This window comes from Phascolarctos cinereus, unplaced genomic scaffold, assembly GCF_003287225.1.
Source record: "Phascolarctos cinereus isolate Bilbo 61053 unplaced genomic scaffold, phaCin_HiC Scaffold_3;HRSCAF=262, whole genome shotgun sequence".
NCBI classification, from domain to species: domain Eukaryota; kingdom Metazoa; phylum Chordata; class Mammalia; order Diprotodontia; family Phascolarctidae; genus Phascolarctos; species Phascolarctos cinereus.
In genome coordinates, this window is record NW_027555736.1 from 245,352,680 (window position 1) to 245,373,823 (window position 21,144).

Consider the following 21,144-nt stretch of genomic DNA (forward strand, 5'->3'; position numbering starts at 1 on the left):
GAATCAATACTACCATAGCAGAAATGCAACATTTCTTGTATATAGGCAGAAAAGTTGGGAAGGCATTTTTATACTGATATAATTCCCAAACTGATCTGGGACGATAGTGTTGTGTGAGGCACAGATGATTGGCATAAGACTTGATCTACAGACCTGAAATAAGACATCTTGCTAGAAGTAACTTAAAAACAACTCTGCAATGCCTGTTTTGAGCCTTTTGTTTCTTTCATGGAGTCCTTGATATAACTAGCTAGAAAAATATCCTTCAATAAACCTTGCTAGGATATGTAAGGGGTGTGTGTGTGTGTGTGTGTGTGTGTGTGTGTGTGTGTGTGTGTGTGTGGTTTTATCTTTTATTTCTTTGGCATGGCCTCTGGCTTACCCTAAAACCACCCATTTAGAGAGCATTTGTCACTAAATGGGGTAGGGGGAGGGGAGGGAGAGAACAGATGGACAGACAGGATGATTGTGGAGTGGAAAGACTGATCACCTCAAAACTAAGAAACCATGGCAAAATACACTGGGAAGATCTACCTCACATGGGACATTAAGCTTCTGTTCATATAGCCCAGAGGCTCTAAACTTTTTTTGGGTCATGGATCCATCCCACTTTGGCAGTCTGGTGAAGCTTTGTAGGCTGATATATAATACTACTGACTCATTTTGAACTTGTAGGCCACTAAAATTCCAAATCCCTTGGTTTTTTTGAAGCCAAATGTTGTATTTTACAGTAAATGTAGTATTTTGCAGTAAATGAATTAACCTTTTTATTACCTTAGATTAAAAAAAGACATAATATTTATCCATGCTGGAGCACTATGATGAAATGAAAAGAACACTCAATTCAAGAGGCCTTAATGCTAATCTTGACGTCTGCTTCTAACTAGTTGTGTAACCCTGGGCAAATTACTTACCATCTCTGTGCCTTAACAGCATCTATAAGATGAACTCTTTAAGCTGGTTGATCTCTTGTTCTGAAATTATGTGATTCCTATTATCCATATAGGTAGTTTCCAAAGTGGAGGGCTACTGACGTGTGTGCATATATGTGTGTGTGTGCGTGCGTGTGTGTGTGTGTGTGTGCGCGCGCGCGCGTGCGTGGGTGTGTGTGAGATCAACCACCTGGATGGTTCTAAACAGTCAATCATGGCTCTGGCTTTTCTTCAGAATAATCACACTTACTCTCATCCCTTAATGTTCCCTCAGGCCACATGCTCCCTTCACTGTGCAAACTTTCAGCTTCTTCTATTCTGGGACAGTGTCAGCCCTTTATAGTAGTACTAACCTAACACTGATCTAAGCACCCAAAGCAGCAGCTGCCCAGGTGCGTTTTGGAAAATTCCTCCCCCCAACACACATTTCCCTTTTCTATTTTGGGTGGGGTAAAGGGAGTCACATAGGCATGGATGAGCTGTCATTTTCATTTCAGATATCATTATAATGTCTCTCCCAAATCAAAATGCCTCTTTTAAATTTCCTTATTATCTTTCCTATCACCCGTGTTTATAACCTCAGGCTCGTCTTAAACCCCTCACCTTTCCTCACCCCACATATCTAACCAGTCGCCAACACCTGCGTCCTTTCTACACCCACAAATCTTAACATCTGTCTCATTCCCTCTGCTTATAGAAATCATCCTGGTTCAGGCCTTTGTCACCTCTCACTGCAACTACTGTGACAGTCTTCTAATGGATCTCCTTGCCTCAAGTTTCTCCTCTTTCCTATTCTTTCTCCATACAGCTACCAAAGTTATTTTTTTTTTATCAAAGTATAAGTCTGATCCTATTCAGTGGCTCCCTAATAACTCTAGGATAAAATATGATTTCATCTCTATCTCATTCTTTTTAAATTCCTGTTTTTGTTTGAAGTTTTATAATGTACACCACTATTACTACAGTAGTACCTGTACATAATTAACAAATAAGAAAATGGGGGAGGGGGAGACGATCAACAGTCACCGCTAACATGCATGCGTGTTATCTATCTGCCCATCTATCTTACATAATCTACGTGCAAGTTCAAAGGAGCATCAATTTTGGAGCTAAAAGGGACTTCAGACCCCCACCTAGTGTTGCCACCTCACTTTACAGATGAGGAAACCAAGCCCAGAGAGGTTAAGTGCACAATTAAGATTCAAACCCATGAGTTTTAGCTCTGTGCCTCACTGCCTTCCCTTGTTTATTTCTGATTAAGTGCCTGGAAGGCAAGATCAAACATCTAATTTAATCTTCTATAGGGTGTACACTGTTATGTAGCTGTCAGCTGTGAACACTTTTTGATGACGAGCAGGAAGTTTCAAAATGGCATTCTTTATTATAACTGTCTCCTTACAGTGGAACAAAACCAGTAAAATCTAAGGCCCCAAACAGAAAGCGCAAGGTTCTTTAGAGACAAAAGGATTTTAGCAAATTTTGTTGCTCAGTCATTTTTCAGTTCTGTCCAACTCTTTTCATGACCCCACCTGGGGTTTTCTTGGCCAAGACACTGAGGTGGTTTGCCCTTTCCTTCTCCAGCTCATTTTACAGATGCAGAAACTGAGGCAAATGGGGTTAAGTAACTTACCCACAGTCACACAGCTATTAAGTGTCTGAGGCCAGATTTGAACTCAGGAAGATTAATCCCCCTCTCTCCAGGCCCTGTACCATCTCACTGCTCTTTAAGCAAATAGCTGCCCTCTATCCACCGCACCATCTCACTGCCCTTTAAGCAAATAGCTGACTAAAAAAAGAGAGAGAATAAAGAGAGACAGTCAAGTGACTTCAGTTTTCTTTTCAAGCATGAATCTATACTTTTGTTCAGTTTCTGAATAAGGACAAAACTCACAGATATCTAGAATGTTCAATTCTTTATAAGCAAGAGAATAATTCATGAGTCTGGCATAGAACTGGGAAAAAAGGCACATGAAATTATTAGCATGACAATCCTTTCCACTGAGACTAGAAGCATTACAGTATACATCAGCACCCTACAGTGTATCAGAAAACATACAGGAAATATCAGCATTAACTCATCCTGTCCCCTCCATCCCTCCTTTAGAGCATCTAAAGAAGGTTCAAACTCAGCAGAGGATGGGACAAAAACGAACAAAAACACCCCTGCTACTAGGATTCACTGAACTGAATAGGAGAAGCACACTCCCTAACATCTGTACAAGTGTTACAGCCAAAGTGGAGAAGGCAAAAGGAGGAATCCATACAGTATTAGACTCATCTAAAACTCAATTAGCTCGTTACAATTACTAACAAAGATTCAATTGAAAAAAGAATAAAATCTACGGTGAATGAAACAGTGCATGAAAATCAGCTCCTAAATCGAGTAAAATTCTCACAATATTTACTCTATTTGTCAAGCACTAGTATGCTCACAGCCAAGATTTCACCCTCAAACCTAACTACAACACCTTCTAGACCAACACTGCTGTCACTATGCTGTCTTGACAGCAAGCTCTTGTCCTCCCACCTCCACTTCCTCACTACTACCAACCTTCATCTGATCTCCATAATCTCTATGCCTCATTATCTCAGTTGAACCCCTTCATTCTGATTTCATCTGCAACTCTGGACAGCCTGGAATCTATGGTCAGACAAAGCTGACGTATTCAGCAACACTTTAAAATTCTTCAAATCTATTTTCTACTCCCCCTAACTCTAAGAAAATCACATCTCTCACTTTTTTTGCCTTTTTTTTTTGCTGAGGCAATCGAGGTTAAGTGACCTGCCCAGGGTCACACAGCTAGTAAGTGTCAAGTGTCTGAGGCTGCACCTGAACTCAGGTCCTCCTGACTCCAAGGTCAGAGCTCTATCCACTGCGCCACCTCGCTGCCCCACATCCCCCACTTTCATTCCAGGCCTAACAACTGCTGTAAGAAAGTCAGGAACCTCCACTGATTAGGGGTACACCCTCCACACCCCCTTTTCTGCTTTCAAGTCCAACCCCACACCCCACACTACTACTTTAGAGAAGACTCACAAGTCAACTTCAGTACCCTTGTCTCCTCTCCAAGTCAAAACTTTTCACCTACCTCCTCGTCCTTCTGTTCCTTGCCTAAAAGGAACAGCTGGTCCTCCTACTTGGAAATGTTAAACACTCTGCCATGGCCCTTGCTCTCATTTCCTCCAAAATCCATAACTTCAATTCCAAACATGTTCAATTCTCAAGAGAGGGAGGAAAAAAGCTGGACCTCAACCCTTTTATTATTTCCTTCTTTTTATTCTCTTCCATTTTGAAATTTCCTTAAAAAACTGGCCACATTTTCTCACCATCAACTCATCCTTTGACCTATGGCAATAAAGCTTTGAGTACCATCATTCTACTACCACTGTCGTCCCCACAGTTCCCAATGTCTTCATCATATTGTATCTATGTGACCTTTTCCAGTCACCCTCCTTGATCTTTCTGCAGCATGACAGGGAAGAACAGGCCTCTCCTCCCCCAGCTTCAGAGACACAATTCTCTTGGTTTTTCTTCTGTCTCTTTGATGGTTTGGCTGGTTTTTTTGGTGAGGCAATCAGAGTTAAGTGACTTGCCCAGGGGTCACACAGCTAGTAAGTGTCAAGCGCCTGAGGCTGGATTTGAACTTTAATGGTTTGTTTGCTAGAACCTCATCTTCTTTCCAGCCTCATAAGGTGCCCCAAGGCTGTTCTTAGCCCTCGGTTACTCCCCTGCCAAATCACCATGGCTTCAACTCTCACCAATACACAAAGGTGTACTTGTATCTCCAATCATGACTTGTCTCCCGTGCCTCCCCCCCTCCCAACTTAAATTCAACACATCCATAATTAGGCTCATTAGCTTTCCCTCAAAACTTGAAACCCAGTTCGCTATTTCTCATGTTTGAAACCTTGCTGTTCTCTTCAATTCATCCCTTTCTCTAACTTGTCATAACCAATTACTAATTACTATTTACTCCACCTTCACAGTATTTCTTACATCCATCCAGCTCCTTTCTATCCTTTCAAGTCACCACCCTAATAAAGGCCCTCCTTATGACAGGGCTTAGAGCAATGGCATCAAACTCAAATGAAAATGGGTAGTATACTGATTTAGAAAATAACAACAAATTAAGATTCGTAATAGGCTGTATTGTATTTTTATTTATTTTGTCTAACTTAAGAATTCTGGACGAAATGAGATCAAGGGCCATGGCAGAGGGTTTAATGTTTCCAAGTAGGCGAGCCAGCTGTTCCTTTCAGACAATGAACATTTCCCAATTACATTTTAATCTGGTTCAAACCACAATCAGGAGTAGCCCTCAGAGTTCGACACCTCTGGCTTAGATTATTTGAAAAATCTAAGAAGTTTTCCTGCCCCTCAAATAGAAACTATCTACTAAGAAGAGTTAACAAGCCAAGTGCTCCACAGCCAAGAGAAATTTTAATTTTTCATCCTCTTCTCTCATGCTTTGTCTCTTTCACAAATCCTACTCTGATCCTCCTCCTAAGTTGGTAATAAACTCTTCTTCCCCACAGACCTCACACATTTCTCTGCACCTCTTGTAAACGTAATATTAAGTATTACATAAGAGTAACATGTGTGTCACCCCTTCCCCTCCTTGGCTCTATGACAACAGGCTCTTTATCTCGTCTAGAATGTATTTTCCCTTGCACAGTGATCTGTAGGTGTAGAGGAGATGATCAATGTTTCTTGAAATGAACTGAATGTCTTCCTTGGGGAGACCAATCTATGATTCAAGTGAAAAAAAAGCAGTGACCCATTAGCCATAACTTGAGGTAATGTTTTGGGGCAAATAATAAAATCATCATCTACTCAATCAAAGAAACAGGTCTCTAAAACATAAATCAAGGGGACTACTCAATCAATGGCAGCTCCTTAATTCTACCATTGGAATGTAACTGATTTTAAAGAAAGCTATGATTCAAGTATAATACAGTTGGGCCAAGGAAATGGTGGCATAATAGGAGGATAATATGCAATAATATCACTCAAGTTTCTTTACCTATAAAACAAAAGTTCAGCTGATGGCCTCTGAGGTCTCTTCTAGCTTGAAATCTTGATCCTATGAACTTTTTGCTAGGACTCTCTGGCTACAAAGTCTTTTATTTTTAATTTGGTTTTCCAAGTAGTCTTTCAGTAGACTGGCTGCCTTGGTATTCATATTATTCATCAGAAATTTTAAAATTTGGACTCAATCAAAAGAAGGACTGACTCTGACAAATAACTAGCACTAATTATCTTGACATCTCTCACTTAAAATTTTAAAATTGAAAAGTCTGGTTTCTAAGTCAATTACCTCTAAATTTGGTTAGTATAAACCAATTTTAGAGGCAGCTTGGCTCAGTGGATTACAGTATTGGGTGCAGAGTCAAGAAGACCTGAGTTCAAATCCAGTTTTTGTGACTGGATTGGTGATCTTTGTGATCCTGGGTGAGTCACTCAACCTCTGTCTCAGTTTCTTCCACTGTAAAACAAAGGCTATTATTAGCACCTACCTCACAGAGTTGTCAATGAGATAATATCTATAAAAGCACTTAGCACAGTGCCTAGCACACAGTAGGTGCTATATAAATATTTATTCTCTTTCCCTCCCCAATTCTCCAGAGCTTCATCATTTCCAGGTAGACTAAGTTTCTGACTGAAGAGCTACAGCCCAGACACTGGACCTTAGGTGACCATCTCCAAGATACACATATCTGATGTTCAGTTTGAGCACGCAGCAGAACTATGCTGTGAAACCAGCTTTTAGCTACAATAAACCAAACAAACTAAATAGTTTAATATGGTGAACCAGTATTTACTGTTGCATTAATTTTATAAATAGAGTTTGTAATAATACACTACTAACCAGAAAGATACATTGAATTTCATAGCTTGGACTACAGAATATATGACTATGCTTTCAGATTCTGTTTTGTACAAAAGCTTTTGGTCAAATTGGTTCAATCAATAATATTACTGATGTCTGACTCGGTAGGCATAGTTCATATGAAAAAGATCTGGAATTTTTAATGAACTGCAAATGCAAAATCAATCGACAATATGATTCCGCAACCATAAAATCTAACATGATCTCTGCAGTATATTAAAAGGTTAATGTCCAAGATAATCAAAGTAGTAGTTCTGGTACATTCTGACTTGATCAGACTAATTCCCTCTCAAAGAAACTGTCCCTATCAGAAAGCTTTTAGTTTTCCTAAATCGCCCTCTGCTAAACATCTCATAGCCAAGAAAGGCACAAGCATGAGGGGACAGTATCCTATCAGACACAGGAGACAGGTCCAATACTGGCATCCCACCTATCACTCAAAGGACTCAAACTACAATCTCCAAAGTCTCTCTTGAAATGGTTTGTATATTATATAAAATCTAGGATTGGCTATTCTGTAGATCATATGACTGATGGGAAAGCTAAACCAATCTAGAGGAAGGATGAAAAAGTAGACTGAATGTTATTCTTGGAGTCAAAAAGACTTAGCTGCGTAACCATGGGCAAATAAACCTCTGAGCTTCAGCTTCCTCATGTGTAAAAATGAGATGATAATATTGATAGTACCTACTTCACTTGATAACGGTGAGGCTCAAATTAGAGATATGTAAAGTGCTTTGCAAACTTTAAAAAACTATAGAAAATATCAGTTATTATTCTAAATCAATCAGTTTCTGTCTTAAACATTTAGCCATTCAAGAGCTAGCAGTACAGCTAAAGGATGGTGCAGTGGTTTCAGTAAGAATTAGTCTGTTCTTATTCTCTGAATTGCTGAAGCCTACAGTTCAGGTTCATCTGCCTCTGGAAACCACAGACAAGGGCCTTTAAGGTGGCTTGGACCTTATTTCAATCATGTTAAAGGTAGTACTTGTCCCCTGTTTAATCTTCATGGAGAGCTGTCACAGCTGCTGAAACTTTATTTAGATACTACATTCAAAAAAAAAAAAGAGGTGGAATTCAGGTAAGCATATGCTTACCTGATCAAGAACGAGATATAAAGTACGACAGTCTGATCCAGAAAAAGTTTGAAATCTAGCTGGAGATACAGAACATATATGTATATAAGAACAAACAAAAATATATAACAAGCTAAATGCTCAATGATCAGTGAGTATTTCAAGGTTTAAGAGGATCAAATGGTTACTGAGGCCAGGAAGGATTCACATAAGGTTGAGCCTGAAAGGAAAAGTAGATTTATACAACCAGAGGGAGTAGGTGTACATATATAAAACACATGTTCAGGTACAACGAGCTGACCAATTTGGCTAGAACAGAGTTAACACAGAAAAAAGAGGGAGAAGAAATATAGAAATAAGATGATGTCTAACTATGGAGGGCCTTGAATGCCAATCTGACTTTCACGTTCTGGGCAATGGAGTAAATGAAAGTTTTTGAGCAGTGTAATATCATGCATAAAACAGTGTTTTAGGTATATATTTATGTAGCAGTATGTAGGATGGATAAATGTGGGTAGAGAAACAAAGCATGAACACTAGTTAGAAAACTATGATCAGTCCCAGACTAAGCTAGTGACAGTGGAGATAGAAAGAAAAGGGCGGAGCCAAAGGACTTTACAAAGGAAGAACTGAAGACTGCCTGAATGGTGCTTGGGCAGGGGGTGGAAGTACAAAAGAAATCAAAGATGATTCTAAGATTCTGAGCTTGAGTGAACATAAGAATGATTACCTAAGGATGCCTCCAGAGGGAGCTGGTTTTAAGGTTAAATTCAGTTTTAAAATACTGAGTTTAAAGTGATGCACATGAAGATATCCAGGAGGTAGTTAGAGATTCTGTCCTGAAGCTAATGAGATGGGTCAAGGCTTGGAGACATAGTTGTGACAGCACTTTTCACACATATTATAGCATTTAAAATCCTCAACAATCTGTTCCAATTGACCTTTCCATGCTGATTATACTTTATTACACTGATTATACTATTACTCCACTCCAACCAAAGTGACATTCTAGAATTTTGGAATCTATAGTTTCTTTAGAGGTTTGACTCCATTGCCCCTCCAAAGCCTTTCCTGATAGCCTATTTAAATAACCTCGAATTTATCTGTGTACATATTGTATACTCCTAGTAGAAAGTAAGCTCTTTGAAGGTTGAAACTGTTGTTTTTGTCTTTGCTAAGCCCCATTGCTTAGCACATACATAGCAGGCATCTAACAAATGTGTTGAATTTAACTGAATTTCATCTCCATAAAAACCCTGACAGATAAACAGTACAAATATTACCCTTAAGTTAGACTTTGACCTGGTCACCACAAGTCATGTGAAATGCTATTTAATGCAGAACACAATCTTTTTAGCGTCCTCCCTCTCCCCTTTCAGGAAACCAGGATTTAATAGAACATAAAAAGAATCTAGACACAAAACTCTCTACACCACTCATTTGGCATGTACGCTACCATTAATGTTATTTATCTTTTTACACACACATGTATAATATAGATGTAACATATATATATACCCATACCCTTCTCAGATTATAAACCCTCGGAAGGGCTCATGTCATATATTTTTATGTCCCCAAAGTCCATTATAGAATTCTACTCCTAATATTACATACTCAAAAGTTTGTTGACTATTTAAGATTTTTCTTTTCCTATTTTTTATATTTTTTGTTCTTTAAGTTTTTTTATACCAATCATCTCCCTCTACACACTCCACGGAAACCTATCCTTGTAACAAAACCCCCCCCCCCAAACCCAAAACCCTAAACTGACTATATCTGACCCAAGTGGCACACTTTACATCTATAGGTCCTAGCTCTCTACCAAGAGGAAGTATTTCATTATCTGTTCCCCTGGCCCAAGACTGGACAATGATTATTTTAAAAGTACAATACTGTATACAGACTCAAGAATGCTTGCTATACAGGAAGCTTGCAGAGCCAAAACTGTGACTCTTCTTGTCTCAGTCTCATGAGAACGTTGGAATCTGTCTTGACTGGACAAAGCCCTCTATTCCAACACGACTCTGGAGCCAGGAGGGCTGGTGCACGCCTGGGAAGGCAGAGGCTGGTGGATCCTCTGAGTTAGGGAGTTCTGAGATGTGTCTCTACTATGTCTAGTGTTAACATGGTGAGTCCTCAGGCAGGAAGGACTAGAACAGGTTAGAAAAACAGAGCAAGGTTAAGCTTCCACACTTGTCAGCATTGGGATTGGGTCCATGAATGACTGCTGGACTTCCAGCCCAAACAAGACAGGAAGGCCTAGTCTCGCTCTCTTTCTCTCCCATAGAATGATTAAATGACACGGCAAGATGGTAGAATGAGTTTGGGCATGGCTTATTGAAGGCTCTTCTCCTTTATTCATATGAATGAGATTGTTGAAATATAGCTCTTTAGCTCCATAGCCAAGTTCAACCAGAAGACTAGGATGGCAAAAAGTAGTCCCTTTAGTCCAGGTGCTGAGGGCTAACTTACGGGATAGCAGAAATACACTTCTACTTAAAAGACATATCAGACCATTCAGATCCTCACCACCCAAGTAGGATGCAATTTTAACGCTCATGAAGCCTTCGCTTAATTGCCAATGAACACTAGCATTTTTTGAGGCAAAAACTATCTCTTTGGTCAGTAGCACATCAGAGTAAGATTCGTCAAAGACTAGTCAACATCCAAGGCCAAGATTCATTTGAGATTTGCTTTTATTACTACTGGTACTGGGTCCTTCTTGATTAGCAGAATTTGTGTCCCAGCTCCAAATTTACCAGAAGCACAATGCACATAAACATTAGTGAACTGGATTCAACAATAAACTTCAGATGAAAAACACACTTTGCAAGGGGTCAAAATTCATGCTTACTATATGGGAAATACAGTATGGTTCAAACTAGCTACTGATAGGAATTTACCTTCCAGCAGCTGTATAATTCTCCCAAAATGATAATAACAATTACATATTCATCTCTATTAACACAGCCATATGGGACCAAAAAACTTTATCATCTTTGAATGGTTCCAGACTCTACAAACCTAATAACTACCTAATACATGTAGCCAGGGTATTTTTTTAGTAGCACAGAAATGTTACACAGCCTAGAAAAGTATAGAAATAATATATATATTTTATATATAAATATATATATCAAAAATATACCTAACTGAAAATGTTAAGAAGATGAAATTTAACCATTCCAGTAATAATTTCATCAGCACACATAATGACTGCTTCATTTTTCTTAAGCAAAAGGTGATCATTTTCAATGGGATTTGTTCCCAGTTGGAGAAACAAAGGACCAAAAGTATCTGGATTCTATATTTCAGACACAGACTCTCTCTGTAAGCAGTCTCTGCCTAAGTCAAAGACCAACTCAATCAATGTCAATATTCATGTTGCCAGAAAGGAAGTACAGAGAAAAACTGTACCGAAGTCCTAATTAATAGTTACTGGTGTTATAATTGGGTAAATGTTTAAATCAGGTAAATGTTAAACATGGGTAAATGTTTAACAATTGGCTCTATGGCATATGTGTACATGACGCACTTTAATATGCATTAATAACATTTTTTTCCATTGATCTTTAAAGTCTAGAAACAACAAAACAATAAAACAAGTCCTGATTTGTAGGGTTTGCTGACTTCTTGAGGTGTAAATACAAATAGTGAAAATTTAGCTAGTCTGAGCTGACTCTAGCACATCCCTGGCTGTGATGCTTAATGCATATGTATGTAAGTTACTATTATTAATTTCATAGCAAAGAACTACCTCTGGTTATTCACACATTAAATGAAATAGTTTAGGAGTGATTATCTAGCTTAGAAGGTACACTGCCTGAAACTGCCTTCAAATATTAAGAGATGGTAAACCATAAAATGATTAAAGTGTGAATTATTATAATTAGTATCATTAAATCCACTGAAAACTAAAGATATTCAAAATTAGGAGAGACTCAGGGACATCTGGCCTAAGCTATTACAGCCATGCTGCCAGAAGTCTAGACAGAAAAGACCTTCTTTTACAGTTATTCAGTCACAACCCTTATTAACACAAACCAGATCAAGAACGAGTCACTTTCCCTTGGTTTAAATACATTAAAAAAAAAAAGCATCAGTAGGTAAGAGTCTAGAAGCCTGATAAATCTGTTTGGCCTACTGGATTCACTGCACATATGGAACAATACCAAAGGGAAAAAGGCATGATGAGGTATATAACAACTTTGAATTTCCAAGTTTTTTTTTTTTAATCAAGTAGGACTAAGGGGTGAGTGTCAACTTCCTTTAATCACTTTTGCTGGGAAAATTCTGGTTGGATTTCAGAATTAAAGGGGTACCCAATAACTTCAGGCCTAGGACTGACTGACTAGGTATGATTAATGGCAAGCAATTTCAATCTTACCGGCTACAAACTACTAGCTATGGAACCAAGTTCTTTATTTTAATATAATACAGTCAGAAATCATGTGAATCATTTTTCTTTGAAGTAAAAAAAAGTACAATGTGCTATATATACAGGATGTCTAAAATAAAGAACAAAATCAAGATTAGCTATTTGGACCCTCAGGAGGATTTTTTTATGTGTAAAAAAATTGTCTATATAAGAGATAAAAACACAATTTGTAAAATCATACTTCGTGGCTCTGTACAAGGCCACTAGAGTTGTTTCCCTTTTGATATACCAACCTAATGCTAGAAACATTGTAATATAGGAATACTCAGAAGCTCACTTATATAGTACTTTAAAATTTACAAAGTTTAAATTTAAACTTGAAAAGTTTACAAAGATACAAGGGGAAGATGCACCATTATCAATGACTCAGACTGACATGTGACAGCCCTCTGTACACATGCACTTTGACTGAGAGGGTGGGTCTGTCACCAGCTGTTCAGATTCTATGGTCTGTGACTGTGTTACACTCCGAAATGCTGTTGTTTAAGATAAATACCTTTGCTTCAGGGCCATTAAATCAAGTCTACAATAGATAAATCTAACTTGGAAAATTCTGGTTCTGCGACAACAGGTATTCACATGGCCTATTTACTTATTCTTTTGATAAAGGTCAGCTCTGAACCACGCTTTAGTGCCATGGAAGACTGACCACACCTTAGGGCATCCAGCATTCTGATGCACTGAAGTGCCAGTGTGAGTATAAAAAATGTCACATAGTTCCACGGACAGCCTAGCCATTCAAATCTAAACTGGATCTGGACTAAAGTGCCATCTCCAGACTTTTATCTAAAGAGAGCTATTCAAATTACTCCTTATAAGCAAAGGTTTTCATAAAGAAATGCTTGCCTTAGGATTTCTGGACCACCAAGATGCAGGTCTTCTTTCTAGGGTCATTCACTCTATTGAACTATTATGATCCATTTAACTTCTTATATTCTATACTGAAGATAAAACTGTCTGTGAAAACAGATGGTTCTCCCCAGAATTCCAAAGACTCATCCTTGCCCACAACCTCTTGTTTTGCTTTCAAATATGGAAACAGCTGGCAATTGCCTCTCCAGGGAAACACTAATTTTTGGAGGGCCAATCCAGTTTATGAGGACAAAAGTTTTCCTTTATGTGTCCTTCCACAAAGCTTAGCAGGCTGCTCACACTCTGTAGAGATTGTGTCTGAAAAAAAGTTACTGCAACTAGGTTCACAGATGGTTCTGAAAATTTTCATCTGTAGTCACTACTTACTATTTTCCGACAAAGAACATTCATCAACCACTAGCACAGTTATGAGTTTTACCATTTTGGGCCCATCATTAGGGTCTGAAAGGAGAGTGAGAGTGTGTGTGTATAAATATACTCAGAGCAAGATGGAGGTCCATTTTATGTAATTTTGTTTCAGCTATACATAATTCCTGTTATTTAATAAATAATAAAGTATTACTCAGTTGAGTATTTCATAAACAGTCCCATTAATTCTCATATAGTTTGGTAGTGGTAAATGGGAAAAGGTGGGTAAGGTGGGTTAGGAAGTCTATGAGGTCTTTTGCTCCAAGTGAAGCAAGAATCAGAAAATGTTTGAGAATTACAGTACTATAATATAATGGCAGGAGGGAGAAAATTTGGAACTCACAATTTTAAAAGAACAAATGTTAAAAATCGTTTTTACATGTAATTAGAAAAAATACATTAAAAAAATTTTAAATGGTGACAAACAAGGGCAAGTGTTTTATACTTAAAGGTACCATAGACAACAAAATCATATCCATCCTTAATATATATGCACCAAAAAAAAAAAAAGAAAGAAAAAAGAACAGGAGGAAGAATTACGGTAGGTACTAGATTACCTTTGGATGCTTTCTCTTTCTAGGCAGATAAGATGCATTATGTCTGAAAGGGAACCAAACAAGGGGTAACCTACTAGCTTTCTCAATAAACTCACCTTCTCTCCTTGGAGTGATGGGACAGAGTCCCGCAAACTGTGAAAGCTATCTTTGATGTGGTCCCTGCGCTTTCGCTCCAGTGCATTATGATGCGCTCGTTTGTCAGCCTGAAAGAGAAAGTGAGAAAGAGCACATCAGAACCAAGATTCCCAGCACACAGTCCCAGAGGGTCCAGGTTTCAATCCAGAGGTGTATGCTGTCAGTGATGTCCATGGCAACTGGACTGGGAAGCACTGGACTGAAGGGGGTAATTGAGTAGGGAGGGATCTCCAGAATTAGGCCCTGTTAAAAAGGCAGAAAAAAGGGTGAGTAGCAGCAAGGTCTGTGACAGGAACATCCAAGGCAGTTCGACACATCTGGCTCATGCACAAGTAAAATAAGTTATTCATGGGAGTAAAATGTGATTCTCTTGTAACAAATCCTTTCCCCAAACTTCCTGATGTGACATAACAATCAGTGATCGATAGTGACAAAATCCCAGGCAGATACATTAATAGAGTGCAATCATATCCACCAATGGAAGCTTCCCCTAACATACGCCCAAGGAAGAAGTTACACGTACTTTGCTACTTTCTCAAAGAAGTCCATCACAGCAATTCTCTACTCCGTGTTTCCAAACAATAACATCCCTATTTGTGGTCCTTCCAGTTTGTACAAAAAAAAAAGGAGACCTCTGAAAAAACTCAATATGCATAAATCTGAGACTGTTTGGGAAAATAAAAAAGGGCAAAGGTTCCAACTCTATTTAGGCTTCCTGATTCTTAAAACCCATGCCAAGCGTTTCCCCTTCAACAAAGTTTGTGCCAGAGAGACACAGTTCTTAGACGGCAAAGCTTTCAACCTTTACATGCTTGGAATAAATCTCCCTAGGCACCTGTTGCAAAACACACTCACTTGGCAGGATCCAAATATCCACAAGCTAGACTCTCTTTGTCTTAAACCACTCAGAATCATAAACAAGAACAATCAGCTGAAGAGACACATAGGCTGTCAATGCACTAGGCCTCAAAGGCCTCAAGGAGGAAAATATAGGTTACTGTCTCAATCCAAATGAAAAGGTTTAGTTAACCCTTATGATAGAATGCAAGTGCTACTACTGTTCTAAAGTGAGGATTTAAACCATATCTGGGTTGTAAAGAGTTATGGGAAAAACTTTCAACCGAGAATTTACTCCTAGCATACCAATGATGCCATCATTATATAACTCTACTGAAGTAACCTAAAGAACAGATTTATGTGCAAAAGGAAACAAGTAACAAACTTACATAGGGAGCATCAAAACTTTTTAAACGAGGCTGTAAAAATAAACAATAATTCAATTATGTACTGGAATGATGCATAACGCTATACTAGGTCCTAAAAGATATAATTTGCTGTAATCAGTAAGCCCTTGTTCTATACTGTGATGTGAAAACATAATTTTACATAGGAGATGTAACAGGATCTGAACTACAGACTCGACCATTAAAGGAAAAGTGGTGTCTAACATAGAGGAGGCAGCTGTTACAACTTTAAGTTACATCCTGATTTCCAAACAGCATCCTATCTACTGCTCTAATTTTACTGAACACATGGTTCCCATCATGGTTACGGACAGGAACTGCCAGAGAACACCACTTTTCCTTTTCCAAGGCATATGACTGGGCAGCTTCTAAAAAGCCAGTTACCTTGTTCACCAAGTAATGAGTGCGCTATCCTGAATCACAGCCATACCATAAAACGGTATGGAAAAACTGAAGAAAACCATTAGACAACCTTGGTTGCCAGACAAATTTAGGTCAATGAATTTTCATCTATTACACCATCTGAACAATACTGTATAGTCTGCAACTACTTTCTAATTGTAAAAATTAGGGGGATGAAATAACATGTAGCAAACAAATTTAAGAATGTAGTCCGGTTCCCTCCCCACCACCGCCATTCACCTTTTCTTAGGACCAAGTTACAAAGCTTGGAAGAACATGCTAACATAAAATATCCAAAGTGGCCAATACACTGACCATTCAGAATGCAACTGGCTCTCCAATGTCCTCTATTCCACCGACATTATCATCTGCAAATTAAACATACACCTCTAGTCTCCAACAGCCCAAGATTCTGCTGCCTGTTAAGTTATCCTAACTCTCGGGCCTCTTTCTATCTCAATGCTGTTCAACTTAGAGGGCTGTACGTAGAAGCAACACCATGAAAATACAATTATAATCCATCCTGATCCTCCCTCTCTATCCCTCTGCAAAAGATTTCCCCTTTTTTTCCTTGGGGGAGCCTTGCAATATAAGTTAGAAATCAAGGTGGACCTGGTTTCACTAGGTCCTAAATTAGTTAGGTGGAGCTAAGTACAATTTAAGACCCAAATCATCCCCACAATGCACTATTCTCTTCCCATTCACTGAGCCCTGAAAAGACTGAAACGGACAACAAGGCTTTTGGTTGGAGAACTGTAAGTGAACTTGGCTTTCAACCATCAGCAGAAATCTTGGCTTGTTATTTGGGGAGCAAGCCAAGTTTGAGAAGTTGGCTCGACAATGCAGTCAGCACAGTCTGCTGCCTGGTAGAAAGCCGGGGCTGGAGACTGTTGTTCTCAAAGCAGTGGATGGAATTACAAGAGCAGGTCCAGGTCCAATTTAACTAGCAGAACAGAGGAAACAAAAAACAATCCCTGCTGCCATGTCTATCCCCAAGGTGCCACACCTACCAATGGCCAACACGTGAAGCTCTTAGAGACGAACGAGGAGCAGAAAATGCACTGTACTTGCCCTACCTACAACATTTATCTAACTTAGGTTGGCAACACCCAGGACTAACTACATACTTCAAGTCACAACCGAGGCAAATCCGTACTAAATACCAGAGCTCTCATCCCTGTTTCTAGGGGCTCCGGAGCGTACATAAATCCCTTAGGCTGAGCAGACAACTATGCTTGGCACAGATACATTCAATGTCAAATCAGGGCAGTTTGACGACACTGTCCCCCATTCATCAGGATGATATGGCCAGCTGCCAGGATACTACTGTCCATCAATGCCTTGTTAAGCGCCTTCACAGACTGGCATTTCCTTTACTAAGAAGAAACCCTCACCTTGCTTAGTGATTACTGCCAGTGTACAGTATATGGGTTCCTCCCAAGACACAAGCACAAAATGTGTAAAGATGTATGCTCCGTTCAAAGGAAGTCAAATTAGGATGACTCTGCTCTGTCCTGCACTGGGAGAAGTCTTTCATAACGGTAAAGTGGTAATGAAAAGTACCTTTCCAAAATCAGTCAGACAAACTCCATCTAGTCGATGACAGGAAAATTCCTGGAGTGGCCGGTAAGCCCAGGGAAAAACTTACCAACATGTACCACAGAGATAGCAGCTGCGGATCCTGCCTTTTCTCAAGTAAACTGGATTCATGGTGCCTGCCAAAGCAGCATTCCTTCAGGCCATCCCAGGCTTACAAAAATACTATGGGATACTGAAGAGTGGCCCACAGATGCTCAACAGGAACTCAGGCACAAAAGAGCTTCCAGCTTTGACTTCTCTGCCAAGGTCTTTATTCTTCCATTCAGTTCTCCTTCCACTGAACTTCCCACAGATGCAGCCAGAATAAAAATCTTCTACAATTTGTCCATCCATCCCTGACACTAACAAGTACATGTTAAGTTGTTAAATGTTGAAAGCAAATGCCACTTTTTTTAGCCAAGTCGCTTAAGCTGCAGGAGAGTTCATATAATCTCATGGATTCTCCTTAAAATTTGGGGAAATTTATTTAAATCATTTCCTTCCAACTTTCTGAATATAGACTCTACCCTTTTTCAGTGTTTTTTTGTTAGCCAGCATCCCTTTTTCCTGAAAAGGCCAAGCAAATGATAGATAGTATAAAGAAAGAGCTCATCAGGCTGGTTCCCAAATACCTAAGGAATTCTGTGAGAAGAATTCTTTCACAACTAATACAGCTATACACCTATCTCCTCCAAGTAAAGGGAAATAGATAGCTACCCTGCCTGACACAGGGTAGCAATCCATCATAACTCACTGATTTTTAAGAAATTTCTGAGTTTGAATCTTTGTAGTTTATTACCACAACCATTAAGATAGTCTTGACTTTTTAAAAAAAATCCACATCTCTGATTTTATCCACGTACATCCTACACCTGGAGCAATAAGAGGTAAAGTGACTTGCCCAGGAGTCACATAGTTTTTGTTGAATACTGGTCTTCCCGACTCTAATTTAGCTCTTTTCTATCATGCTTACTATTTTACTATTAACTTTATTTCTTGCAAAAAGACTTTATGTCCTGGACCTGTGACTCCACTGGGGAAGGGAATTCCCCTTGTGGAAATCTCCCCCAATTACACATATCTATAACTGTTCTGCAATTTATAGTATTAGAGACTCAGGGACACTGAGAGGTTAAGTGACTTGCCCAGGGTTATACAGCAAGCATGTAGCAGGTGGGCCTTGAGCCCAGCTTGTCCTGACTCCAAAGATAGCTCTTTATCCTATATCATGCTGCTCCTGACATTAATAATGAATATAATCAGGGCTCAAAACTTAACAAGAGATCTAGCAGTTCCTCTCATTACTTAGAGAAGATACAATTGATATTAGCTTACCTCAAAAAACAAGCATTATTCTACAGCCACTTGAAAGATTCAACCTGATGAACAGAAAATCCCAACCAACAATAGTGGTGGCCAGCAATGATAGAAATGTACCAAAGCCCTTGGAACAAAAATATTAATTCAAGTTTTCCACAGGTTTATTTGAGGAAATAACTTTTAAACTTAGGTCAGAATATCAAGGTAAGGCTACAACACTTGCAACTGCTTGAAGCTAACTGCTTGCTGACCAAATTTCCAGCTTTCCTTTGAAGATTAATCCTTGGCGTCGAGAAATATGACTAGTACAATGTGGCATCACATTATACGTCATTTATTAGAGAAAACATTTTTTTGAGCCTAGTGAACTTCTGGCCAGAACCCTGAATTCCCATCCAAACTGGACAATTATTCCAACACTGCAGCCATCTTAGAGAAAATCACTTTTAAACAGGATTATAACAGCAAGGCACAGCTACTTTATTAATAGTAATAAAGGTCTATTCAGGAACCAATCATGTTGGAATTTCAGCATTGTGGTTAACCACTTTAAAAGAGGCAGAGTACATATCACCTGTGCCATAAAACTCAATCCTACTAAAATACAGTACTCTGCTACTCAAGTTCAAATCTGAAACACAGATCTGCTCTCCTTCCTTTCTGAATACATTACAATTCTGTAAAGCAAATATACTGGAGAGGCTGACAACATTTCACATCAGAAATGGAATTGCACAAACCTGTTTTCAAACTTCTAGAAGATATGCTGCAATTGCAGTATGCTGAGCTAGCATGAAGGACAATCTCTTAGAAATAGTCTCAGGTCTCACATACTTGTATTCAAAACTCAAACCCCTTCCTGTGGAATGCCATCAAAACAGAAAGAAAGCATAAAAACATTATGTGCGAAAGGAATTTATCTTCCTTCCATTATTTTTTGAAAGTTCATAGAATTAAAATAAAAGAAAAATCACATCACTTGGGACTTTTGCAACATGGCAATTTCTGTTATAGGAAATATTGCTGAAATATTCTGGGTTACTCAGACTGACTGTTTTCTCTAGTCAAGCTTATTTTTTTTCCTACCAATTAAAGTCTTTATCTTTTCCATGGCACCCAGAGAATATTAAATTCAGTTTCACTTTCTCTTACAGTTAGCATTATTTCCTTCTTCTTGTCAGTCTCTTATGTCTCATGACAGGATTTTTACACCTGTAAAACATAACATTCTCTAAATAATTTTTAAAACTCTTACAACACTGACTCAAATTATTCAATATTCTTTCCTGTTATTCCAGCTTGATTGTCCTTCAAAAAAGTCAAGGCCTAAAAAATGGCTCCTTTATAACAAAAAATTTCTTCCAGTTTAACAAAAAGAAATTCCCAGGCCTTGGAGCACAAATTTCATCATCATAGGAAAGGAAATTCTTATTCCTCTATCAGGTCCTGATAGTTGTTTGTGATACTGAAAAACATGCTTGTAATACACCTGCCTTTTCTCTATGCTGTTGTGATTAGCTTGTGCAAGATGTCTGAAAGTCTCTGCAAGACAAATTAAAAAGCCAAAAAAAAAATCAAAGGGATAAACTCTAGACACTTTAACATTTAACCATAAATTTCTAGATAAAGCCCTGAGATTAGATGTTAAGGTGCAGAGAAGTTATTTTAAAATTAAAAAGATTTTTAAAAATCCAATTATCTCTCAACAAAGAGATCTGGTTTCTTGCTGAAAACCCATGACTAGTTGTTCTAAATAAAAGTCTGGAAAAGCTCTTCAAGGACTCTTTTTCCCCTCTTACTACCCTTGATTTGGGGGCCATTTTCAAATCCCATCAAGGGAATTCAGGAGACAAATGAAGTATTTTTTTAAATTTTGCTTAAAAAAGTACAATGTTAAAGTGGATATACTATTAAGGAGATTTACAACAAAAAATCCAAAATAAGGCATCTTTCAGCCCATTAAAACAAATTATTTTTCAACAAATGACAATCAGAAACAGTTTTCAAGTCCAAAAAACCAATTACATCCCGGGATTTCTCTTCATACTGTTTAAATTCTTCTGAAGCCCCAGATCTCTGGAAAAGATTCTGAACCCCAGTTTGCTCTATTAAATCAAATCTAGCTCAGCAAGAGTTTCTCTTTTCAAAATAATTACTATTCCTCATCGCTTCCAACGGCAGATTATCAGGAACTTTGTTGTGCTTCATGCCCCTTCCCCATTCTCATCTCCCTTTTTGTTCCCCAAAAAAGCCTCTTCCCCCCCCATTCAAATTCACTGAACACTTC

At 38.6% G+C, this 21,144-nt stretch overlaps 1 protein-coding gene across 4 annotated transcripts in view; it reads right to left on the reverse strand.

Moving 5' to 3' along the window:
- The window catches only part of MAX (MYC associated transcriptional regulator X), a 36,328-nt gene that overhangs the window by 13,357 nt on the left and 1,827 nt on the right, over window positions 1-21,144 (reverse strand). For all 4 annotated transcript variants that reach the window (XM_021004669.2, XM_021004671.2, XM_021004670.2 and 1 more), the window contains one exon: window positions 14,274-14,381. In XM_021004669.2, the coding sequence (XP_020860328.1) occupies window positions 14,274-14,381 (108 nt within the window). The remainder of the gene's footprint in view (window positions 1-14,273; window positions 14,382-21,144) is intronic.